At 37.6% G+C, this 20,416-nt stretch overlaps 1 protein-coding gene across 2 annotated transcripts in view; it reads right to left on the bottom strand.

Moving 5' to 3' along the window:
• Positions 1 to 19,719, bottom strand: part of ATAD2 (ATPase family AAA domain containing 2) — a 62,726-nt gene extending 43,007 nt beyond the window's left edge. The window contains exons 1-8 of one of the 2 annotated variants that reach the window (XM_025993413.2): positions 19,172 to 19,719; positions 11,890 to 12,038; positions 6,092 to 6,141; positions 4,420 to 4,585; positions 3,985 to 4,087; positions 3,566 to 3,653; positions 2,583 to 2,729; positions 1,847 to 1,964 (exon numbers count right to left, since the gene is read on the bottom strand). In XM_025993413.2, coding sequence (XP_025849198.1) covers positions 1,847 to 1,964; positions 2,583 to 2,729; positions 3,566 to 3,653; positions 3,985 to 4,087; positions 4,420 to 4,585; positions 6,092 to 6,141; positions 11,890 to 12,038; positions 19,172 to 19,339 — 989 coding nt within the window. In that variant the 5' untranslated portion in view covers positions 19,340 to 19,719. The remainder of the gene's footprint in view (positions 1 to 1,846; positions 1,965 to 2,582; positions 2,730 to 3,565; positions 3,654 to 3,984; positions 4,088 to 4,419; positions 4,586 to 6,091; positions 6,142 to 11,889; positions 12,039 to 19,171) is intronic. The other variant, XM_072733978.1, reaches the window with a different exon arrangement.
• Positions 19,720 to 20,416: the final 697 nt, after the last annotated feature.

Here is a 20,416-nt window from a genome sequence, read left to right as displayed (position 1 = left end):
GGTATGGTATGGAGAGTATAGTCAATAGTATTTTAATAGCATTGTTACAGTAACAGATGGTAGCTACACTTGTGGTGACCATAGCATAACATAAAGTTGTTGAATCACTATGTTGTATAACTGAAACTCATATAACATCATGTGTCAACTACACCTAAAGAAAAAATTAATAAAATACATAAATAAAAAAATGTTAGAATCTTATAGTCTACAAGAGCCAAGGGCAGGAATCCTGACTTAAGTCATTTTTATATATATAGTGCTTAGCACATGGTAGTACTCAAACATTTGTTAAATTGTAGTGAAAAAAAAAAAAATCCTGTACTCAAAAGAGCTATGAAATGCTTTCCATAAAGGGTAGACTCTGTGAACCAGATATGGGAACTTGAGCACCAAATGGGCAAAAAAATATTCCTACCTGCCTTAAGATATATTGTAGGTGGTAAGTACAGAGGCAGGCAATCATTAAGTATGTTACTTCCACAAACATATATCCATTAAAAATGGAAGAAACTAAATCTCAAAGTGCCAGCCTTTGACTTCTGTTGGATCTAATAGAGAGGTTTGTCCTCTGAGACAGGCAACCAAGACAGCTACCCCGGGCCTTATGTTTGGTGGGGATTCCAGGGAACATTACATCGTACCCTGCTTTTCTGAAGATCATTAGGTTTCACTACCAAAATACTGGTCTTTAACAATACCCTAAGGGGCCTATGAAAAGTAATGACAGTGTGGCCTCCTTTCAAGTGCAATTTATCTTGGGCAGCCCTGATAGGTTGCCCCCTGATCCTCCATCCTTCTGGGCTCTGTATGTATGTATGAAAAGGGATGACAAAACAGGAAATCTAGAATGTGCACATTTGTGATGTTTTGACACTCAATGAAATTAAAAGACCCAGAGACACAGTAGTATTTCATATTTTTCCTAGAAGAATTTGTCAGTGTCTACAAAAGTGTTGCTTTTCCTGATCAGATAGTCTGCTTCAATGAGGAGACTTCCAAGAACTGTGCAAACAGTTGAAGTCTCGTAGGATTTCAGTCTTACCGTTGAGCAAATTAATATTAGGAAAAAGTAACACAATGTCATTTTTTTCTGCCTTCTTTCATCTTCACCAACAAACTCTCTCATTCATGAACTACTATAATGTTACTATTATCCAGAAAGTTGTAATGAATCAGAAAATCTTTTACTACTTGGGAGAATAAGAAAATAAGGAGAGTTCCCTCTTTGGACTTAAATATGACAACCAACAAATGTTATGATGTAGAAGTAAAAAAAAATCTACAAATAATCTGAATGATCAAAGAAGATTAATATTTCCTACTGTAAGAGACAAATGGATTTTTAAAAAGTGGAAATAAAATTTGGAAAAAAAAAAAAAAAAAACGACCCAGAAAAGGATGGTCACCATCATGAAAAGTCTAGAAAGTTATATAACCTAGAATGTTTGTCATAGTGAGGAAATATGTCTGTGATACTATGTGGAAGACAAGACCTACACTTGAGCAATGTGAAGATTAAATGAAACAGTCTACGTAAGATGCTTAACACCAAGCCAGGAATACAGTAAACACTGAAGCAAAGGTAGCCTCTATTATTAAATTGTGGAACAATAGAATCAGCTACCTTACCATGGTAGTTATTAACAATTTCTATTAATGGAAGCAAAAGCAAAAACTAATCAGTGGTAGTAGTGATAAGAGCACTATAAGCATAGAGCTAACTCTCCCAAATATATGATTCTAGAATCTTATTTGGATATACCCAATCCTAAGACTCTAGAATCCTACGCTAACATAGCCACAATTATGTTGTCATAAATCAATCACTACGTCAGAACCAAACCTGTTCATTCGTTTACAATAAGGACTTCTTGGTCCAGCAGAGGATAATCTATATCTTGGTCTTGCAGGAGAAGCTGGGCCACTATAAAATATGTTGGGCTTTCTCTGGTGACGTGGTTCTAAAAAGAAGAAGAAAAGGTATGTGACATATGTAATTTTAAGCTAGTTGAAAAATATAATTTTGGTATTCATCTAAATACAAAGGTGCAGCCTTTCATGAAAATACTAGTAATATCTACCTTACACTGTTTTACTTTTCACGTTTTAAATCATTTACATCTGCAGGGTTGCTGTTGAAAATATGTATAGCAGACACCAACCAACCAAAACATACACTGGCCATAAACAACCATTATGATTATACTGATGCATAACAGCTGGTTATCAGCCCTGCATATATATGTTCATGAGTACTGAGGTACAACATCAACATAAATCAAAACCAGTCCTATTTACACAAAGTGGCAAAATAAACTAAGTAGAAAGCTGTAAAATATGAATAAATAAATCTCAAATAATTAAAGACAGACACGAAATTTCAAAATAGCCCATTATTTGCTTTGGTCAAGGATAACATCTAACTTTCTTGCACATTTAGGATAGTTTATGAAAGACAACAGCCATGAGTATTCTGCAAAATGAAAACATGAAAAATAAGAATAACAGAGAAAAAGGCAGTAAAGATAAAGGCAATATATTTACAGCTTCTCCTGGAAAAAAAATTATATAGCACTTACTTTCCAGTGGAGCTTGGTAGTACACAGTAGCTTTTCTCTGTCTAAGATAATATCGTTTCTGATTATCTTCTTCCCCATCTTCTTCATCATCATCATCTTCATCTTCACCATCATCATCTTCTTGGTCTTCACCCTCTTCAGATGATTCTACATTTAAAAAACACTTACTTTCAAGATACTCACCAAAATATTAACAATTTTTAACACAGTGGTACTGAGGAAGAAAGAGACCCTTCTCTAAAAATTTATTTACTTCTAGATTGTTCATAGAAATTATGTTAATGCATTTGCAACATTAAATGAAGATTTTTAAAAATGAAGTAAATTGTAAAATTAAAAATAACTAGAGGAAGGAAAAAAGGAAGGAGGAAAATACGTTTAAAGGCTACTATCAGTAGAACCAAACTAAAGTTTATGGTATTGCTAATTTTATTATTATATATAAGTGACTATACTTAAATTTCTAAGTTAATTTCACATGTGGAGAAATTAGAGTATCTCCTCCATTCGTTTTCTTAAAGTTTTAAATTCCATCCAGACCTTCTTGCTGTTACTTAGTTACATAAAGTGTAACTCAAACAATCTACTTATGAAAATGTGAAACACCCTCACCAAATATTTAAAATCCATTTCAGAAAACTGGTTTTCACTTAAGAGTCTTAATAAATCACAGTAGTAATTTCTAAACAGAAGAGCAAAATTCAATTTTAATCACCTTTTAACTAGAACAGGTAGAGGTGTGTTATCTGCAGGTGTATCATACAAGCAAACCAGGTTTATTTGCTTTAGGTTTGATTTCAAGTACTTTCCCAAGTAAGACATAGTATCCTTTTAAGCTCTCTACTGCCCTCACTTTTCCATTATGACCAATCCTTTAATCTCTCACAAAGTACCATAAATGTTACAACTTCTGAATAAAAAAGCTATTTCCTATTAAATAAAAGTGCTGAAATTCAAACCCAGAAGTAGAACAAAAGACTAACCCACACTGCCTTCTTGATTGTCAGTTGTTTCCTCATCAGTTCTTTGAATACCTTTTTGTTTTCCTCTTGTGTACACATTAAGATTCTCCTAAAAATGTTTAAACAAAAGCCATTAATATTTAGTATATTAAAAAAATTCAATAGGATCTTCCTATCTTGCTTAAAATGAAGATATTTACAGTTATAAATTCTTACAACTCCAGCAATAACTAGTGACAGATCAAAATGCTGGACAGTTTAAAAATGTTGAAAATGATGAATAACAATCAAAAAATGGATAGGTACCATAGAAAAAAGGTTAAACTGGAGATCATTAAATCATCCCTTATATGGAAGGAGATATATATATTCTTTTTTACTGAACTGTAGTTGACACACAATGTTACACTAGTTTCAGGGCTAACGAAGGATATATTTACTTCTTCTGTTTCATTAAACACTCCCAAGTCTTCAAGTTCCCTCATTCTCTGTCTACGCATCTTCTTCATGTCATCCATCTTCTGAAGTACAGCTTCGGCAGTGCTTTAAGAAAATTGACATAACAGAAGCTAAAATTTTAAGAGTAGTACACATTTTTAAAGACTTGATTTTTCTTCCATTGTATTTTTTGAGTGCTGGGATTTTAAATATATCTATATAAGGCATTGATTTCCATATGTAAAAATATTCTAAAATTTCTTTCCAAGAAATTTAAATACATACATAGAACTATTACTAAGCCCTGTACTAATTTATTTTCCTTTATGCTTTACACAGCTGAATGTATTAAATATTTAAGCTAGTTGAAATTTATGATCCCTCCCCAGCAAAGTTTTGCCAGTTAAATCATCTTGATCTAAATAATTTTTACTTACTTTGTTATAAGTTTGTCAAACAGCACAGACTGGTTCACACTACTGTAGCGACTTCTAATCCTACAACTACGGCGAACTTCAATGTCACCATTCTCTTCATGCAAGTGTTCTTTAGTTTGAACAATGTTTCTCGTCCTCAATGACCGAGTAACTGGAATCACTTTGTCTTCAAGATGTGTTCATAAAAATAAATGCAAACGTTTTAAATAATGGCATTTACAAAACAATTCTAAAATGAACTGAACAGCTAGACTGTCATAACAAAATCATTGTATCTTGATTTTTTTTTTTTTAAGATTTTATTTATTTTATTTATGAGAGAGAAGCAGAGACATAGGCAGAGAAATAGGCTCCATGCAAGGAGCCAGACATGGGACTTGATTCTGGGTCTCCAGGATTACGCCATGGGCCGAAGGCAGGCACCAAACCGCTGAGCCACCCAGGTGTCCCATTGAACTTATCTTTCTTAAAAATAATAGAAAACAAAAATAAAGTTATAACATACACCTACCATATGATCCAGCCATTCCACTCTCCAGAGAAAGGAAAGATATGTTATATAAAATCTGTACACAAATGTCCAACAAAGGTTTGTGATAACCTCAAACTGGAAACAACCCAAATGTCCGCCAAAGATGAATAAGCAAATTATGGGAAACAACCTAAGTGTCCATCAATGAATGAATAGATACAGAGGGTGTAAAATACACATACACAATAGAATACTATTCAGCCATGAGAAAGAAGAATATCCTGCTGTTTGCAATAACATGGATGGACCTTGAGGGCATTATGCTAAGGTAAAAAGTCAGAGAAAAACAAATGTTGTGTGATATCATTTAAATGTGGAATCTAAAAAAAAAAAAAAGCCAAATTCATAGAAATAGAGACTAGAATGTTAGTTAACAAGGACTGGCAGGTGAGGGAAAAAGAGGAATGTTGTTTAGAACATAAACTTCCAGCAATAAGACAAGTCAGTTCTGAGGATATAATGTATAGCACAGAGATTATAGTTAATAATACTGTATTATACACTTCAAAGTTGCTATGAGAGTGGATCTTAAATGTTCTCATCACAAAAAAGAAATGGTAATTATGTGACATGATGCTGATGTTAGCTAAAGCTATGATAATCATTTTGTGATATATAAATGTACCAAATCAACATGTATTGTACACTTTAAACATACACAATGTTATATGTCAATTATATCACAATAAAACTGGGGTAAAAACAACTGTGGTATATCTATATAATGGAGGATTTGGCAAGAAAATGCAACCACATGAATGATACTCGAAGTAATTATGCTGAGATAAAGCAGGCCAGACAAAAGGAATGCAATTGTATAATTTTCATTTATACAAAACTCTAGAAAATGACAATTACAGTGATAGAAGGTAGACTGGTGATTGCTCAGGAAGCCTGGTGCATGGAACGTCTGGAAAGGAGCTGGGGGAGTGATTATATAAAGAGGCCTGAAGAAGTTTTTGGCAGTGACAGTTACCTTCACTATCCGACTGTGGTGGTGGTTTCATGGTATATACTTATGTCAAACCAAACAAATTGTACACTTTAAATATGCACAATTTATTGTATATACCTCAATACATCTGTAAACAAAATATGAATTACATGTTTTCAATTTGAAATGTCTTTAACATTACTTACCTTCTTTGCATTCTTCTTTTTTCTTATCAGCCTGCTGTCTGGCCAATTGCCTATATGAAAAAATATATTAAATAATTCAAAATAATTGACATAATTTCAAAACCTGTTTCCTAACACTACAAAGTAGGGTAAAAAGATGTATCAGCTTAGAGAGTAAATACTCATAGATACTTAAAAGCTTAAAAAACACTGTAAAACAAAAAGCTTTAGAATATAATATTTATGCTTATGTCAGTTACGGCTAAACAAAGTCTGAGAACCCAGTTGTGAAACGCAATGATTCATGTATTAACTCTTGGTTAAACAGAATAATCAAATCAAAATATCTTACTTAAAACAAAAAAATTATGTCTGTAGCCTACGTATTTAGTTATAGTTTAAGTACTGAGCAAAAACAAGACAATGTGTTTTATACCACAGGGATATAGTGATCCCACATACTTGAGATATTTATAACTATAAACAGAACTAATGTCTCTTGGTGATATGTTAATTTCCTTCTAAAAACATTTGCTGGCTACCACCTCTGTATGACATGCATTATCATTCACATGCAGAAACAGTCCCATTTGTAAATCAGATACCCTACTTACAAACTGGCAGACGGAATCTACTGAAATTGGAAAGAATACTTTCCAAGGCTTTAAAAAAAATAAGTATCCTCCCTTCCACTGAGCAAACAAAACAATATGTTTCATTAACTTATTTTTAGGGACTCAATTTTCCATACTTGGATAGCTACATCTATTAATCAACCTATGTGTCAAGCTATTTCCAAGTGGGCTGGTTACACAGGGGATTTCAAATGTGACATTTTAAAATAAAATGGGATCATCTTATCTAGAAGAGTTAGATCATGTATTCTCACAGCAATATAAGTCATCATTCATTCATTATCTCTTTTGGTAAGAACCAAGAACAAAATAAAACATTCGTGCAATCCATCCACAGGTCAAGGCCTAGTTTTTCATTGGCTCATAGACATTTCTCATAAAGAAGCCCCTCCCGGGATCCCTGGGTGGCACAGTGGTTTGGCGCCTGCCTTTGGCCCGGGGCACGATCCTGGAGACCCGGGATCGAGTCCCACGTCGGGCTCCCAGCATGGAGCCTGCTTCTCCCTATGCCTGTGTCTCTGCCTCTCTCTCTCTCTCTGTGTGACTATCATGAATAAATAAATAAAATCTTAAAAAAAAAAAAAAAAAGAAGCCCCTCCCTCCATACCACGTAGGTCTAGATTTCTATAAACAAGGCCCCAATTAAATGCTAGAAACATAATGATTGAAGCAATGTCTGTCTCTCTGCCTTTCCTCCTCTCTTTTCTCCTTCCTTCCTTCTCACCTATAGGGAAATGGAAGCACCTTGGCCCTTATAGGGGTTGATAAAACTTCTTAAACAGGTAGTCAATGTTTTAGGCTTGTGAATCATACAGTCTCTGTCACAACTACTCACACAACTTTAACACTGAAGCAGGAAAACACCCATAGAACAAATGGGTATGGCTGTGTTCCAATGAAACTATTTACAAAAATAGGTGTCTGCAAATCTGATAAAAGCTATGGATCTTTTCTACCTAGAAAACTGCATACACACATACAAATTTATACATTATTTTAGAGGTTTCATGTGCCCCCTTAAAAACTATGATTACTGGGTCCTAGTTAGGAACTCCAGAACCAAAGAGGTGTAAGATCCTGCTATCAGGTACAGTTACTCAACTCTTTCTGTATTATTCTAACAGTTTTGGTTTCCTGGTCTTTGAGCCTCAGATAGAAAACAAAATGGATGGAGGGACACAAAGGAAGTAAAAAGACTACTACAGTCAGGCAAACTAGCAAGAGCAAAAGGGGTCACCCTGATAAGCGGGAAACTACATAAAACAAAATTCAACAATAACTAAGGGTCGGTTTATCTAAGTCTTCCTGTACAAACAGATCCAAAGGTTATCACTATGTAATATAACAGTCTTTGTAATAATAATCTGAATATACAGATCATTTTTAAGAAGTTCTTCACAGAAGACATATAAATGCCCAATGAGCACGTGAAAAGATATTCAATGCCATTAACAACGAAGGAAACATAAATCAGAACCACAATGAGGTATTTTCACACCCTCTAAAATGGCTAAAACCAAAAAGACAGACTATGACAAGTGTTGACTAGGATGTGAAGAAATTAGAACGTTCATGTGCTGCTAATGGGCATGTAAAATGGTACAGCTGCTTTAGCCAACTGTTCAGCAGATCCTCAATGTTAAAACAGTTACCATTTGACCTAGCAATTCACTCCTAGGTATATACCACCCCAAACAATCAAAACCTTATGTCCACACAAAATCTGAGCACCAATGTTCACAGTATCACAAAGCCACAACCCAAATGTCCATCAACTAATGACTGGATAAACAAAACATGATATATTTATGCAATGGAAGCTTATTCAATGAAAAAAGAATGAAGTGCTGATAGGTACTACAATAAAATGAACCTTCAAAAACATCATACCAAGTGAAAAGCCAGATACAAAAAGACATAAATATGATTCCATTTATATAAAATGTCCAGAATAGGCAAATTCATAGAGATGGAAAGTAGATTATTGGTTTCCAAAGAGCCACTGGAAAGGGAGAAGGGAAAAAAAAAAGAAAGGTAGAAGGAGGAGGGAGATAATATAACAGGGCTTCTTTCTGGGGTGATGAAAATGTTCTGAAATTGGATAGTAGCGATGGTAGCACAATATTGTGAATATTCTAAAACCAATGAATTATACATCTTAATATTGTGAATTTTATGGTATGTGAATTATATCTCCATAAAGTTGTTATTTAAGAACAATTTTTGAGGTGCCTAGGTGGCTCAGGTCATAATCTCACGATTGTGAGATGGAGCCCTCTGTCAGGTTCCACACTGAGCATGAAGTCTGCTTAAGATCCTCTTTCTCCCTCTTCCTCCCCCCTCCCTCTCTAATAAAATAAAAATAAACTTTAAAAGATAGCAATTCGGGCAGCCCGGGTGGCTCAGCGGTTTAGCGCCGCCTTCAGCCCAGGATGTGATCCTGGAGACCTGGGATCGAGTCCCACGTCAGGCTCCCTGCATGGAGCCTGCTTCTCCCTCTGCCTGTGTCTCTGCCTCTCTCTCTCTCTCATGAATAAATAAATAAAATCTTAAAAAAAAAAAAATAAAAGATAGCAATTCAATATATTGTAAAAGGAATCAAATTTAAAAATATAATATAATATAATAAGTCACTCATCTTTAAATCTAGATTGAAACAGCACTTATTTTAATACTCCTTTAATACATCTTGAGCATAAAGGACAGTATGATGTTTCATATATTTGAGCAAGCTACATTAACTTTTAAAGGTATAGACTTTAAGGACTTCCAACATTAAATTTTTAATAGTTCTTTTTTTTAAGATCTATTTATTTGAGAGTGAGAGAATGCAAGTGAGAGTGAGCAGGGGAAAGGGCAAAGGAGAGGGAAAGGAACCTCAGGGAAACTTCCTGCTGAGTGCAGAGCCTAATGTGGCACTTTGATCCCAGGACCCTGGATCATAACCTGAGCTGAAATAAAGAGATGGTTTTTCTAAATTTTATTTTATTTTATTTATTTATGATAGTCACACACAGATAGAGAGAGACAGGCAGAGACATAGGCAGAGGGAGAAGCAGGCTCCATGCACCAGGAGCCCGACGTGGGATTCGATCCCGGGTCTCCAGGATCGCGCCCCGGGGCCAAAGGCAGGCGCCAAACCGTTGCGCCACCCAGGGATCCCAAGAGATGTTTAACTGAATGAGAAACCCAGGTGCCTCCCAAACATTAAATTTTTTATGACTATGTACAAGACAAATTAGAGAGAAATTCATTTATATTTTATACAAATAAGCCAACAAAACCACTAACAAAAATATTAACATGAGGTTTTGGTGAAACAAAATAGCCATTTGCTCTGTGAATGTGATAGACTGCTATCAGTTTCTTTTGCGTTTGGTATGTTGTACATCATGTTTGTATTTCTCTTTATTTCAAGTGCTCCAAATATTCATATGAACAGCATGTTATGACATCATATCCATGGCTTCCTCTTCAAAGCATCATTTATATATTAAGGTCAGACTCCATTTTTATCTCATAAACCTGAGCTAACTCAAGCAGTACTAGCTGGTATCGACTTAGTTGTAAATACAAATATGGGGCCTGAAATTTTATGACTATTCTCTACAAGGCAGCCATTAAGACGATCTAGAATGTTTACTTTTTCTTCAGATCATGAAATAAAGTCTAAAATTCTTGCAGAGAACCCATGGGCCACTTTCTCCACTCCCAAGACTTCAATTTTCAGAAATACTTAGGTAGCTTGAACTGTATTTCATCAATTCTGTAAGTTACATTTCCCTCCATTTTAACATCTCTGAAATTGGGATGTGTCTTAAAATTGATGGAATGTCATAGCTTAACTTTCAGTGTTTTGTTTTTTACTGTTTCATAAAACAATGAGTGTTTCAATTGTTGCTATCTTGGATCCTACGAAACACGGTAGTAAGCACACCATAAATAATGGATGAAATGATGCCAATTTTAAAATACATAATGAAAGACTATTTAAATAATACAAAAAAAAAAAAAAACAAACTTAAAAGGGCACAATGTCACTTATCTGGAAAATCTGCTACACAAAATAAAGTCTACCTAAGAATAGGAGTGTCCTATGTAGGGGTGCTTGGCTGGCTTGGTCAGTGGAGCGTATGACTCTTGATCTCCAGGTCATGAGTTTGAGCTCCATGTTGGGCATAGAGATTACTTAAATAAATAAGTCTTTTAAAAAAAAAGGTAGGAGGGTTCTAGTCTCTTAAGTCAGTATGAGAAATATTTTATGACAATAAAACAATTATTTCATCAAAGAAATTTTATTCTAATTGGCACCCTCCCCCATTTATGTCAGGCCCACCAAAGTGAGAGGAAAAGTGAAGAATTTTTAGCTAATTAAATTTAAATCTGCCCCAAACCAAACAAATCCAAGTTCCTTGAATTACTAACTTACTTAATTCACTGAAAAGAATTCCTTGAGTACTATTATTATTTTTTTAAGATTTTTATTTATTTATTCAGAAAGAGAGAGGCAGAGACACAGGCAGAGGGAGAAGCAGGCTCCTCACAGGAAGCCTGACATGGGACTCTATCCCAGGGCTCCAGGATCACACCCCAAGCTGCAGGCGGCACTAAACCACTGCACCACCGGGGCTGCCCTTCCTTGAGTATTAAAATGGAATTCATGCCATCTACCTCAGGGTTCTTGAGAAATGAAATTTAAATATGTATAAAACATCTCATCCCCTTAGACAAGTCAAAAAAAAAAAAATCACGTTCCACTTCCTATGTGAAAACTACTTTAGGAGCACACCAACACACAAATTCATAAATGACGCAGAATTAACAAAATACTTGATAGCAAGCGATCACAAGTATAAACCACTATTTTGAACAGAGGCTTTGTGTAAGTATGAAGAAGAATCACATCACAAGCAAGTTAAAAATCACAAAAATAAGTAGTTATCAAGCGACTTTGTCAGCTATACTCACACATACCACAAATACTGTCTTTGAACAAGAAAATAAAAACTGGTTACATATTAATATTTCAAGTCAATAATATTAATTTGTGGCAATTTCATTTCAAATTACATTTTGTAACCCTGGAATCTTGATGACTGGTCAAGAGTACACTTAAAAAATTAAATACAAATCCTAAATTACTTTAAAACTATTTAAAATTAGCATTCAACCATCGTGTATTACCTTGTAAAATGCCTTTGATTAGCATGTTTTTCTGTTATTTCCATATTCTTATCAAAACTAGAATCTGAAGAATTCTGTGCTTTTTTTCTCAAAGACCTTGAAGCACGTGTCCGGTGGTAAGTTTCAACTTCTTTAACCGAAGACCCATCCTTTAAGAAAAATTGAGAAAGTGATCTAAGTTTTTCTTTAAAACCCCCAAGTTAGGGCAGCCCTGGTGGCGCAGCGGTTTGGCGCCGCCTGCAGCCTGGGGTGTGATCCTCGAGACCCGGGATCAAGTCCCACGTTGGGTTCCCTGCATGGAGCCTGCTTCTCCCTCTCCCTGTGTTTCTGCCTCTCTCTCTCTGTGTCTATGAATAAATAAATAAAATCTTTAAAAATAAAATAAAATAAAATCCCCAAGTTAAACTCCTAAGAGTTTTCTTTGATTACAAGTTTGTAACAACTGTTTTTTATGCAGCATCATTCTGTATCTCCCCAAGAAACTATAATCATATTTAAAACAATCATGTTATGATAAACAAATACCAGCAATGTCTAGTCTAAGATTTATTGATGGTTTATAGCTCTATTTCACAGCAAGTGGCCTAATAAAGTTTTCCACCACTGACAAAAATTTGTAATAGTTCATAACATTAAATACTCCTTTAAGGCTACAGAAATTAGAAAGATACACAAACCATTGCCTGCCATGCAACCACTGGCAACAACTTTAAAAAATAACTGGACCATCAGAATTGTAATTTGGGCTTGGATGACAAAAAGGAGTTATTACTTATCTATTTCACAGTTTCACCCAGATGATATAACACTTGAATTCAAAGATTGTTTATATGTATGTTAATCTGGTGTAAAAACCACAGTGCTCTACATGACTTTATTCTTACTCAACAGACTATAGAGTTTCTTAGTGGCAGCTTTATGAGCTATAGAGGCTCTGTCATAAAGTATTCAAAAGTTCACAAACATTTCTCTGAAATCATATAAAGGCTACTTTTACATGAGAAGATAAAAGTACCTAACAACTCTCTAATTATATGCCATATTACTCTGAAAATTGATAATTTTAGAAAAATGGTCAGTATTTTAAGAAAACCTACAATATAAGTATACCCTTCCACTTAGGCTGGCTTTACACAGTCATTTCATTTTATCAGGACATTCTGTCATCTAATTTTGCTTTGAGCAGAATACTTATTGGTTCACAAGTAAAATAAGGATATTTAAACCACAGGATTTGTGTTAAGAATTAGATAGGTACTTTATAAAATATTAGTAATATGTATGATTTGTTAATCACTTTTATCTGTGTACCTATATATAAGAATGTCTGAAAAGGAATACCTACACTTTTAGGTAGGTGTTTTTTTTATTTATTTATTTATTTATTTATTTATTTATTTATTTATTTATTTATTTATTTTTTAAGGTTTTATTTATTTATTCTGAAGAGACACAGAGAGAGAGAGAGGCAGAGACACAGGCAGAGGGAGAAGCAGGCTCCACACAGGGAGCCTGATGTGGGACTTGATCCCGTGTCTCCAGGATCACGCCCTGGGCCAAAGGCGGGCACCAAACCGCTGGGCCACCCAGGGATCCCAGTGTATTATTTTTTAAACAAATTTCTACATCTTAGGAATAATATAACAAGACTAAGAAAAATTTTATGGGAATCTATTTCCAGATTCTTAACTTCCACATGTACTTTTTCTTAAAACTGATCTGCCTGAGAAGGCATCCTCTTTCATTCACCTTTCTCTCCTTTTACAAAAGAAAGTCTTCTCTCACTCATTCTAAATCTTCCTATTGTGGACTGCCTCAAGGCCTTAAAAACCCTCCTAAAGCTAAACAAAGAAAAACACTAGTATAGGTGTTGTTAAATTGAATGACAAAGCTAGGCAGCAAATCCTTTCCTTTGGGAGGTGGTTTCTAATTCTCTGCTTTCAACAAAATTGAAAAAGAGACCTAATCAAGTTAAGAGACCATGAAAAATAATTTTGGCGTTTTTCAGCATATAAGCCAGAAAAACTGAGTGGCACTGCTAAACTCCTTTCATTACTGTCTACTTATTTATATGAACAATGTTTCTCAGTGCATGGAAATGATGCCAAACACTGTCTTCAGCATTAAGATTCCCCCACAGACATATGAAAACTAATTGGGGGGGGGGGACCTCAATCACATGAAATCCCAATGAAATCTTACTTTCTAGGTTTCATTTTTTTGGTTTCATTTTTAATCGAAATAAGTATGTTTTTGATGTTTGAATCAACTGAATATTATAGATTGTATTTCTCAGAGCCTTATGATCACAGAAAAGTATAAAAAATTTCAAATTTTGTTTTACAAGTATGAAAGGATACTTAATAAAGTACTTTTAAGTATTAAAATATATCAAGATAAAATGCTGTGGCTTTGTGAATTAGAAATACAAGCTAAAAGAGGAAAAAAAAGAATCAAGATAAAATTTCTAATTGCTAAAGGAGCATGTTTATGTATTATGTTTTTAATGTTTCAAGACAGGTAATCAAATAACTATGGTTTTTAAATTCCAGTGGATCAAAAGACTGACGTAATTATTTACTTACTTATTTATTTTATTAACATACTGATTCAATAATTCTATACATTACACAAGGCTCAGCATGTAAGTATAGTTACAATCTGTCATCATACAATGTTATTACATCATTGACTATATTTCCTATAGTATTTGTCATCTACATGCCTTATTTATTTTTTTAAAGATTTTATTTATTTATTCATGAGAGACAGAGAGAAAGAGACAGGCAGAGGGAGAAGCAGGCTCCCTGCAGGGAGCCCAGTGCGGGACTCAATCCCTGAACCTGGTATCACGCCCTAAGCTGAAGGCAGATGCTCAACCACTGAGCCACCCAGGTGTCCCAATCCCTACCATGCTTTATGATAATTCACTAAACTGTATACTTTTCATTTTTCTGTGTTGTGTTATACACCAAATTTTAAATAATCTCCCAAATGTTGTACATATCAACTGTTATTTGCAGTACTTTTCAAACTTTTAAAATAGCTAACTTAGGGCTGCCCCGGTGGCGCAGCGGTTTAGTGCCGCCTGCAGCCCAGGGCGTGATCCTGGAGACCCTGGATCGAGTCCCACGTCGGGCTCTCTACATGGAGCCTACTTCTCCTTCTGCCTGTGTCTCTGCCTCTCTCTCTGTGTCTCTATGAATAAATAAAATCTTTGAAAAAAAAAAAAAAGGCTAACTTAAAAAGTACCTCCTACACACCACAGCATATCTTATTTTACTTAACATACAGAAAAATAAAAATGTATATAAACACAACTTAAAAATAATGTACACTCACCATCCCACTACTATCTAATATTAAGAACCGTAAATTTAACAAATCAAAGAACCTCAGACCCATGGAAGCACAGAAATAGGCAATAGCTAGTCTGACTCTGGAGGAAAAAGAAACCACAGAAGGGGCTTCTGAATGGGTGAAAATGCTGTATCCTGTGATCCAATTAGGATGGAGATAAAAGTTTATGAAACAAAAAAACAAATTTAAAACAAAACTTCAGAGAAATCATACTAAATCAGGAGAAAAAAAAAAACCACCCCAAAACAAGGAAATCCTTAAGCCCATCTGATTAAGCTCATATTCAAAATGTAAAGGTAGAATGAGGTTAATAAATAGGTAACTAAACCTTCAGAAATTAAATATAAGGTCGGCTTCTGAGATGAAGAAAATTCCAAGTTAACAAATTAATATGAATAAATTTAACCATCTTTAAAACTTACCCTAAGAAATGATCTGTCAAAAAATATGAACCTGAGGAGATAAGAATATCTAAATACAATCAGGGTGACCAAGTGTTAAGTTTCTGAAATGCTTGACTGATGTAAAAAAAAAAACAAAAACAAACAAAAAAAAAAAAAAACAGCTGTAATTAAATCAAATGTACTGAATGTACTTCAATTAGAAAATATTCCAATCACAAAGGTATGTTTCATTTTTGGCATTGGTGGGCTTTGACAGCATGAATACATTACCCCTCAGGACTATCCATTTCTTTTGATCCAATCCCATGATAAGTAACCCTCTGATTATAATTTGGTCTATGGAGAATTTATAGAAGACAGAAGTACTATGTCTCAAAGGTATAATCCCTACTGGAAATCCTAGCCTGGGGAAAAAAAATCCCTTTTACCCTACAATATCTATCTGAGTGCTAATTGCTCAGCCACCACATACTACTGATACGGCAAGAATGGCAAACAGCCTCTGTTATATTGATGTGTTAAGTCTCGTCTTCTAAAGTTCCTTTAAAGAAAGGATAATTAACAATGAGTATTTATTACGTATCTGTTACACATAAGTTCTATTCTAGGTCCTAGGGATACAATACTGAACAAAAAATCAAAATCCAGAACTGTACAGAGTTACATTCTGACTTAGGAAGAGGGTAAAATACTTTAAAAAGTAGGAAATTAATAGAACACATGAGGAGGTGATAAGGAAACAAAGCACAGTAAAGAGGCATGTCAATGAGAGTGGTAATTCTAAATAAGGTGTTTAGGGTAAGCATCACTGAAAAGGTGAAGTTTTAGCAGACTTGAAACGGACAAATTCCTAAGTTCTCCTAGGTTGAACCTGGAGCTCTACTGCTTATTATAAAGTTATTTAAGTCTCTGTGTCTCAGTTCTCTCACCTGCAAAACAAAGATGATCAATATCTACCTCATAAGGTTAGGAGGATTGAGTTAAGAGTTGTGAAATTCTTGGAAAATGGTAAGTATTGTGAGTTCTGAGATTTTTTTTTTAAATTAAAAATGTAAAAAGTAACTTAGGAATGTGTCACACAGATATTTAGAGGAAGAGTATTCCCATCAGAGGGGAAAACAAGTACAAAGGCCCTGGTATTCAAGGAGCAGCTACACCAAAGGGGTGGAAAGGACCAGGTTTTCCAAAAGGGAAAATGGAAGAGGATGTCATCATAAAGAGAAAAGGGCATAGGGCTACTCCTAAACTTTTCAGTTTTTACACTTAAGAAATTTTTGAGCAGAGAGATCAACTGTTTCTTTTATAAAGATCACTCTTGTAAGCTATGCCTGAGAACTGATGGTTGTGGAAAGGGACCATTACACACATGGGTGGAAAACCAGGCAGCTAGTGAAGAATCCGTTTTAACAATCTAGGGAAGAGATAGATAATAACTTGGGCCAGCATGGCAACAATGGAGGACCTGAGAAGAGATCAGATTCCAAATACACTGAAAGTAGACCCAACAGAATTTGTGACTATGAAATGAGAGAGGAGTCAGGATGATTCTTAGGTTTTTGGCCTGAAGAACTGGAAAGATGGGGGTGGGCATAACATTGACCCTGGTCTTAATTGCTGACAATGCCTGAGTCCTAACTATAGGCCAATCTGTTTGGGTAATGTCTTCCCATGTATGATCACCTCTTTTAACAAATGTAGATTATTGGTAAGCTGAGATTCAAAACTAGTAATTGTTTTAAGCACCTATGTTACTTAATCAATGTTCAATATATCATTACAATCATAGGAATTAGCACTGTCCAGAGGATAATTACTCAATAAATATTTATTGAGATAATTAGGTTTTCTGAACATGGGTTAATAAGGGACTCCAGTTCAGTGCAGAAGTGTCTGGCCTCCTCAGATCTCAATCTCAATATGTGATTGAGAAACCTATCCTGGGATCCCTGGGTGGCGCAGCGGTTTGGCGCCTGCCTTTGGCCCAGGGCGCGATCCTGGAGACCTGGGATCGAATCCCACATCGGGCTCCCGGTGCATGGAGCCTGCTTCTCCCTCTGCCTGTGTCTCTGCCTCTCTCTCTCTCTCTCTGTGACTATCATAAATAAATCAAAAAAAAAAAAATTAAAAAAAAAATCAGGGATGTTTCTGAATGTTGTGAAAGAAGAAGGGATGTGTGTAGGGAACAGGGCCTTACTGTTATGGGTAACACGAGTTAGGAAGTTATCTTCTTAAAAAAAAAAAAAAGAGAGAGAAACCTATCCTGAAAGTTCAGGAAAAAAATTTTTTTTCTCAATTCAGAATCACAATTTCAGAGATTAAACAGACTTTTCACTTCCTTCAGTAGAGAAGCAGCTAATACAGGGTGCCTACAAAAGATACTGACAACCAATTTCATGTGGTGATCCCTCCCATAACGATGTTTGTTCAGTCTCTCCCTCTTGGCCTCTCATTCTGACTTCCTACTTCCTAACCCTCTCTCCGGTCCTCTTTTTCTCAGCCCCATGCCTACCCTCCCTCCAAGAGAACTAAACTACTTCCTGCTGCCTTAACTTTTCTAGGGTTGCTCCCTCCACTTCTCTAACCTTTTGTTAACCCTGTCTCCCCCACCTGCGCCTCTCTCAGCAGCTCCGGTAGGGAACTGGAGGGTCTCTTCCCCCCGGCTTTAAACCTACGTTCAAAAATCCAATCTGTACTTCAGACCTTCAGAGAGAAGGAATTCTTTTCAAGACTTTACTGCTCCACCCCCTTGGAAACTTCCCCTATAGACACTGTTTATAACTGCAGCATGATATAATAGAAAGGGAAAGGTTTTGGAGGCAGAGGATCCAAGTTCCAATTTTAGATCTATCTACCACTCACTGGCTACCTTCTTGAGTCCGTTTTTTCCGCGTCTGTAACATAGATACCGTAACTATCCACTCTCCGGGGGCTGTTACCGAGGCTTAAATGAAGGTGTACGTGAAATGTTGGTCTCCCCATCTCCCCCCCACATTATGCAACCTGCTGTTATTCACGGCGCTCTTATTACCGAACCTCTCTGGATCGCGGATGAAGGTCAGGAAACGAGAATCACAATCTTTCTATTCCCGTGGCCCACCGTGCATCCAGCGGGGAGTCAGCGAGCGCGTGCGGCGCCCCCCCCCCCGCCCCGCCGCCAGATGCGAGCCTGACGAGAGGTTAAGGTGTGGGGGATGGGGGTGGGGCAGCCCCGCACCAAGCTTCCTGAGGGCTTCGGTCTCCCCCTCGCATGAAATGCGGTAGTAAAGGAACCGCTGTGCCCCCTCCGACCGCCCACCCGGCCCACAGCCCCGGGGGCGCGGATCTTAGGAAGCCTTCCATTTTACTTGCCCTCGACAACACTCTTCCCAACCTCCCCCCTTCCCCTCCCCCCTCCCCCGCCAACTGTCACCCGGACCGCGCCGCCCACCCCCGGGCCCCACCCGGCCAAACCGCCGCCCGCAGGCCCGCAGGCCCGCAGGCCCCAGGCCCCAGGCCCCAGGCCCCAGGCCGGTACTCACGCCCGAAGCGGCCACGGTGCCGGCGGACTGCTCGGCGGCGCGGGCCGAGCGGAGCCGCCTCCCGCCGATCTGCTCCAGGCTGAGGAACTCGTTGGACAGGTCCAGGGGGTCGGTGGCCGAGGAGACCGAGGGGCTGTGCAGCTCCAAGCTGCTCCGGAGGACCACCATCTTATCTTCTCTGTCTCGTCGCCCGGCGTCCGCGGCGGGAGACGAGTCCGCGGCCGGCCGCCAGCCGCTCAGGCTCTTCCGCGCTCCGAATTCTGGCGCCACAAGCTCCGCGCCAGCGGCCGCAGCGCGCGCGCCCGGAATCCTTCCGCCGCCCGGCCCGCCCACGCCGCGGCCCTGCCACTGCGGGCTCGAAACTTTCTGCCCTTCTGCCGGGCGACGGACTTCGGCTTGGAGTGGGGGAGGACCTGCACCGCCGGGGCCAGGACCTGAGCCGACAGCGAGGGGAGAAGGCTGACTTCTTCTTCTCACATAGTGCCGGCTCGCGGAGCTCGGCGGAGGGAGACGGCGGGGAGCGCGGCGAAGTCCCGTTTGGAATTTTGGCGCGTGGCTGTCGGGGGGGGGGGGGAGGCAGGGAGGCTCCTGCCTGCTCTGATTGGCTGGCGGCGGCATGGCGGCTCCTCCCAGCCCCGCCCAACACCTGCCGGCGGCTTCCCGCCACGCGGGATTCAAACGAAAAATGGGGAGGACTGGCAGGTTAAGGAGACCAAAAGGGAAAGAGCTTCTAGGAGTAGTTCCTGCAGGGCTGTGTGCCTCAGCTTTAAGGTTTTCTGCTTTTAAAAATTTTTTTGAATTCAATTAACATATAGTATTATTAGTTTCAGAGGTAGAGTTTAGGGATTCATTAGTTGCATGTAACACCCAATGCTCATCACATCATGTGCCCTCCCTCCTTAATGCCCATCACCCAGTTACTCCATTCCCCCCGCGCCCCCTCCCTTCCAGCAACCCTCAGTTTCCTATAGTTAAGACGCTCTTCTGGTTTACCTCTTCCTCTTTCATCTTATCTTTATTTTTCCTTCCCTTCCCCTATGATCTTGTTTTGTTTCTTTAATTTCACATATGAGTGAAACCATATCATTCTCTTTCTCTGATTTTATTTCTCATAGCATAATCCCCTCTAGTTCCATCCAGGTCGTTGCAAAAACTAAGATTTCATTCTTTTTGATGGCTGAGTAATGTTTCATTCTGTACATATATTACATCTTTTTTAACCGCTCGTGTGTCAGTGACATCTGG

Source organism: Vulpes vulpes, chromosome 13 (genome assembly GCF_048418805.1).
Source record: "Vulpes vulpes isolate BD-2025 chromosome 13, VulVul3, whole genome shotgun sequence".
Classification (NCBI taxonomy): Eukaryota; Metazoa; Chordata; class Mammalia; order Carnivora; family Canidae; genus Vulpes; species Vulpes vulpes.
The sequence above is the reverse complement of the archived record's forward strand: the minus strand, read 5'-3'. Positions and strand labels throughout refer to the sequence as shown.